Source organism: Globicephala melas, chromosome 7 (genome assembly GCF_963455315.2).
Source record: "Globicephala melas chromosome 7, mGloMel1.2, whole genome shotgun sequence".
Taxonomy (NCBI): Eukaryota; Metazoa; Chordata; class Mammalia; order Artiodactyla; family Delphinidae; genus Globicephala; species Globicephala melas.
The window spans coordinates 30153249-30159248 of NC_083320.1; the positions used below are offsets into that span (position 1 = coordinate 30153249).

The following is a 6000-nucleotide window of genomic DNA, read 5'->3' on the forward strand; positions in this document are numbered from 1 at the left end:
TGTTATTTGCTTTCATGCCTCATTGCATATGAACTGGCATTTCAACCCCTAGACTCGACTACACTGTGAAAATAGGAACTGACCTTTTGGGTGCAGAATATGAACTATACATTCAACAGCAGGAGATGAGAGCCATTTAGTAGACAGCAGGAGTCCTGTCTGGATAGCCTGGGGTTCTCAGTCACTGCAGCCTTCCAACATTTCATTTTGCCAGTTGGGTGCTCTGTGGCTTAATCTGAGGGCTCCACGGCATGACATGAAAAGTCCAGACCTGCGGTGCTGTCTGGGCATACACAATTCTACCAGGCACAACTTGGACAAGAAGGAGCTTGCCCTGGAGCCCTCATGGGGAGCTCTTCTCTTTCCACTGTTTTGCACTGTGTGCTCTGTTGGCAACTGACGCTAGCTTCACTACCTCCAGTGGCTGCTTATGGGATAAAGTTGACCGGGTACCCACTGAATGAGGGCACGGGACCAGTCCCCAAGAGCCTAGAGCAGGCTGTCTGTGCCGAATCCAGGAGTTTATAGATCTGCTGGCAAATTTTTATGCCTGCCCACAGCCATCCCGCCATTCGTGGAGACAGGCTAAAAAGGGAACCCTCTTCAAACTCTTATCCGGAGCCTAGACTGCCGTTGCTTCTCTTTCAGCATTTGTTTGAACCAGACCTGTCTCCCACAGCTAATTTACACCTCTTATCTGATCATCCAGTCCAGACGGAAGGTTGAATTGACTGCGTTTGCCAGTGTCCGTGGCAATGGTGTTAAACTCAAGCACAGATCAAAGCTCTCCAGGCAAGGGGCGGGCTGGGGGGCGGGTAAGGGAGGGGCGGTTTTTGGTTACAGGGTCCGGGCTCTTTTGGCCCCAAGCAGTGTGTCCCGGAGGTGCGGAAACGTTAGGGCTGGGAGTTGCCACTATCTGAAGAAACCCATTGTCAGGGCCTGATGATTTCCTGAGCAAAAGCCCGTCCCCCCGCTGACCACGAGATTAAGTCCAGCAAAGGGGAGTTTCGCGGCCAGGCTCTGACCGGGGAATGGCTAGCGCCAGGGGGCTCTCCTCTCCGTCTGAAACCGAAAGGAAGGGAGGTGGTGGGAGGGAGGCGAGTGGTGAGCACACGCCAGTAAACCAGAGCGCTGATCTCCTCCCATTCCAGAGAAATTCAACCGGAGCCGCAGAAGCGGTGACACGGTTGAGCCAGATCCCCTAAGCTTGGCCCGGAAAGCTGATTCCCACCCCCATACCGCAGAGGTTCCCGGAGGGGCGAGCGGTTCATGCCACCCCACCACCCTCGCCAGCCCCTGGACATTAGCTTTGTGGATGCCCCCCCCATCCAGCCGCCGGGCGCCGGGGACCTGGTGGGAAAAACGGAGGTGCGCTAGCCCGAGGCGAAGGCTGGAGGCAGCCGTTTAGTCACAGCGTGCCCCGCCTCCATTAACTTCTGTTGATATTAAAGAGAAATCAATCAGTGAAAATGAAGCACTGGCCGTGAATATTTCTTTTTCCCTAGCGGAAAAGCAAAGAGCGAGATGGTGGGGGAGGGGAGGCAGAACTCGCCGGCGACTGCAGAGGTTTCTCCCAGGCGGAGAACCGCAGCGGCGACTTAACTTTCTGGCAATGGGCAGCGTTGAGGAAATGCCGCAAGCTTCTCCCTGGAGGTGTCCTTAGTCAGGAGGGGGAGGGGACAAGGCTGCAGGAGCTGGAGGCGGCCCACTTAGCCCAGGCTTGAGCTTCGGTTTTGCTTTCGCTGGGAATATTTTTGCCTAATAGAATGTTTATGGATCGCTCGGCTCTGTTTCTGCTGCGTAGCCCAAACAAATCGATGCGGCGTTAGAGACAGCGCGGGGTAGGGGGGAGGCTGGGGGGCCACCACGTCCCCACCACGTGGAATGCCCGCGCGCCGCGTGCGCTTCACCTGTTCGCGCGCACCCGCGAGCGCCCGGCGCGCAGCGCTACTAGAGGCCGCGCAAGTTGCTCTCATTCCCGCGGCTCAAGCTGCCTCCTTTGCGCCTCCAACCTCCGCTCCGAATCCCACCCAGTCTTCCCGCCACCCAGCTCGTCCAGCGCTCGGGCCCCCAGCCCCTCAAAGCCGGCTCTCTGGGGGCAGCAGGGGTAATGCAGCGCAAAGTGGAGTGCGCGAGGCAGGAGGGGGCGCTCCGGGAAGGGCCCTCCGAGCGGCCCCGAGTCCCCGAGCCCCCGAGCCGGGGCAGGAGGGAGACAGGCGGGCGGCGGCGCTGCGAGCTGGCAAGGCGGCCGGCGTGGCAAGGACAGGGGGAGCCTGGTGCGCGACGCCCACTGGGCCTCCCAGCCGCCCGCCAGTGCAAGAGGCTGCCCGCCTTGGCCACGAGGTTATTTGCTCACTTGCTCCCCGGCACGGCCCCCTCCCGGCCGGCGCGCACCGGGTGAGTCAGAGGTCTAGCTGGGCCTCGCCCTTTGCCACCCGCTGCCGGCTCCCCCGGTGCCAGTCCGCTGCTCCGACGAAAAGCCGGAACGGCCCGCGGCTTGCGATCGCCTTTTCGGGTGAGAATACCCACCCCGGGCGGGTCCCAGCTCCGCGTCCCATCAGGAGGTCCCACCCTGGGTCCGAGGCTGCCTGAGGCCTCACAGAGGGCGACCAGCCCTGTGCTCCGCGCCTCTGGGCTTCTCTAGAAGTGACGCAGCGCGGCCCGGGGCTGGGGTGGGAGGGGGCTCTGCAGAGAGCGCGGAAGGCAGGTGGCAGAGCGGGAGTGGGTTTGAGCGGACGTCGCACACACACGTACACACTCCGCGCAGTGCTCGGGGACAGATGTCAGAACATCTGGGGTAGGAGATGGCCCCCGAGTCTTTACTACCCCTCCCGCCCCTCAGAGCACACGGAACCTGAAGTTGTGTGTGTGTGTGTGCGCGCGCGCGCGCTCGCGCGCCGGGGCCTACCAGAGTCCATGCCTGAATACATAATGTACCGTGGGCATCCTCACCGCGCGCGCGCGCGGGCACACACACACATATATATACACACAGCGAATCACACAAACATACATAATTTATGCAGCTTTCAGGTCTGTGGGAGGTAATTTAATTTCGCTTCAAGCTGGGAACTTAGAATTAAGGCAACAGGGAATGGGGAGCCACAGGAAATCTCCCCAAGTGGGACCTGCACCCACCTCTTTGATACGATTTTCAACTGCTTTGAAGACCAGTTATGGCCGAGAAGACGCAGCAAACGTGTGGATTTGGATAACAAGGGCATTCGCGAATCTTTCTCCCCCTAAAATAATCACCCAAGCTTCGAGTGGGGTGCGTGCCAGTGCTGGGGAGTGAGAATCAGAGTCCCGGGCCCCCACAGCGGGCTCCCACTAGCCCGCTGTGATGGGGGAGGGCCCGGGAGGCTGCAAGGGGTTGGTGCTATCGCTGCAGTGGCAGACTTCGAAGTGCCTGCGGGTAAGGGCACTTCAGGAAGGCTTTTTCTCCTCTTTCTTTTCCCCATTTCCTCCCGTCATGGTTTCCCCACTCTCAATCACCTGTAGCAGCTTTTAAGAGTTTTGTCAGACTGCGACACTGTTGTCAGAGGGGAGAGAGGCTCACCCGGGAGAGTGGTATGCGGAAGCAAGAACATGCCCCACTGGATTCCCTGGAACCAGCCCTTCTCCGAGAGTGTGCCCCTAGCTCACAAGTACTGGCCCCACACTGTTCTGGGCCTTGCAGTACTTATCTCTGCAGTCTGTCCACGCACCCTTTTTGGCAGTGGTTGAGAACAAATTCCACTCAAAAGTTTCTGACCACTTCACAAGAATGAGAGACCTTTGAGGGCCACATACTTTGTGTTATCTAATAATAATTTTTAAAAGAACACATGATTTTCTTCCCCAGAAAATACAGCAGGAAAGAGAGTTGAATGACCAAACGCCTCGGTTGCCAGAAGCGCCCAGCCCCAAGCCCCGAGCTCAGCCACAAGACCACTTGCTCCATCAGCGTAAGGCCAGTGATCCTGAGACCCATCCACACATCCTGCAAACAAGCTACAGCACTGGAAAACCCAAACTAGACTCTTGCAGTTCCCAAGCCCTTCAGTTAACATTGCTCAATGTGGCTAAGGGGAGGGAACGCAAATGATTTATATTTCACTGGCTAGGTTGAAGAAACTCAAGGGAGATGTGTTCTGCTTCAAGACAGGGGAAAAAAATTCCCCAAAACTGTAATGCAAAAGCTTTGTAGTATTTTTAAACCTTTGATTCAGTCCATATGTGACATCTGAACACCGCCAAATTCTGTCTATGTTTCAAAACACACACACACACTCACACACTCCTAGCAGGAGAGAAAAGTTGGGTTTTAGCAGCGGTGGTGGTGTAGGGAGGGCCGGCTGGGATCTCTCTCTCAATTATTCAGTATTGAGAGATCTTCCTTCTTTGCCATTGCGTGTGGCCCCCTGCATTAGCAGTTGCTTTTAAAGGTAAAGGCATATTGAAATGAATAGAAAAAACAAAAAATGACAACTTTCAGGGGCTTACCTGGTTGGCCTCTCACTTCATGTCCTGAAAAGTAGAGAGCTAAGAAAATCCAGGTGAGAGGAAACATATCCATTTTGGAGAAGGAAGCTTTCTCCAGAGCTGTTTTTGTAGATTTCTTGTTTAATTACAAGTCTTTGTATTTTTCTCGCTCTTATGTTCTTCCTTACAGTGTCCTCTGCAAAGGTTTCTACTGGTCAGTGTTTCCCTCCTGGGTCCTGGCGGCCCGTCTTCACCTTTATCCTTGCTGGATCCCCACCTCACCAGGAGGAGGGTAGCTCTTCAAATCAGCAAAGAGGGAGCAAGCCGGGAAGAGAGGACGGGTTTCCTCTCTTAAAAACAAAACGCATCTATGCCCTCTCCAGTTCCTCAAAGTATCATTTCCTTTATCCTACAACATCACGAGTATTTCCCGTAAGCCAAGCATAAAAAAAAAAAAGGAAAATATAATAAAAATAAAAGCCAAGACTTGCCTTGGGCATCACACGGCCCCCAGGCAGCTGTGTGATCTCAGAGGCGTAAACTGACACACATCCCCCGGCACTCGGGACCGACACGCTGGTGGAGGCACAGACCACCCGACGGCCCGAGCGGGAGGCGGCCGCCCAGCTCTTGCCCTCACCGGGTTCCTCTAGCGGGAGCCTCCCCCAAAGGCTACACCCGCTTGGCCAGCCTCAAGAGGGGAGTCTGAGGAAGGAAGCTGCTGCTGCGGCGGCTGCTGCTGCGGCGGCGGCGGCGGCGCCGGCTGGGATCGCCTGGGAGCGAGCGAGCCCCTCTCCGAGTTCGCTCGCGCCCGCCCTCACCTCCACCTCGCCTAGCGCCTTGCCGAGTGTCTGCGCGTCTGAGGATGTGCTGGGGGCGGGCTGCGGGCTGCTGCCTCGCTCGCGTTCTCTGCTTCCCCTCCGTCTCCCCCCTGCCTTTTCAGGCCGAGCAGCGGGTGGATGTCAGAGCCAAGGCAGAGCTATCCGATTACGCGCCGGCTCAGGGCCCGCCCCTTCTGTGTTCCTGATTAAAGAGGCAGCCGCGGAGACGCGCGGCGAAGAGCAGAGCGCGGCGGCACCCGGCTCGGGCGGGGCGGCGGCGGTTTCCCCCTCGGCCGCGGCCGGATCAAAGTTAAGGCAGCTCCCACCCGGCCACCACTCTCCCACCCGGCCACCACTCTCCCACCCTGGGCACCTCCGCGCCTGGCTGTGCCGGGCCGCCCGTGCGTAATGCCCTGGAGAAGGAGAGCCCCCGGGCACCTCCAGGGCGCGCTGCCTTTGGCCGCCTGGCCCCCGCCCGAGGAAGACTCCGCGGGAAACGGAGGAAATTCTTGTTCTCCCCCGATTCCCCGACTCTCGTGCCACACACGTAGAACCCAACACCATGCCACGCGCAATGGCGTTACAAGAGGAGTTGGGTGGCGTACGGTGTTTGGAGTAGGGAGCCAGGCGGCAGCTCAGCCATGCGTTCGCACAGGCAGCAGTGCGTGGCGGCGACACACACGGTCAGCCCCGGCTGAATAAAACCCCAAACACT

General features: G+C 57.9%; 1 protein-coding gene across 5 annotated transcripts in view; it reads right to left on the reverse strand.

Moving 5' to 3' along the window:
- The window catches only part of NRP2 (neuropilin 2), a 114987-nt gene extending 109557 nt beyond the window's left edge, over positions 1 to 5430 (reverse strand). For 3 of the 5 annotated variants that reach the window (XM_030853985.3, XM_030854012.3, XM_030854003.3), the window contains exon 1: positions 4486 to 5430. In XM_030853985.3, the coding sequence (XP_030709845.1) occupies positions 4486 to 4558 (73 nt within the window). In that variant the 5' untranslated portion in view covers positions 4559 to 5430. The remainder of the gene's footprint in view (positions 1 to 4485) is intronic. The other 2 variants (XM_030853993.3, XM_060301964.2) reach the window with 1 other exon arrangement.
- Positions 5431 to 6000: the final 570 nt, after the last annotated feature.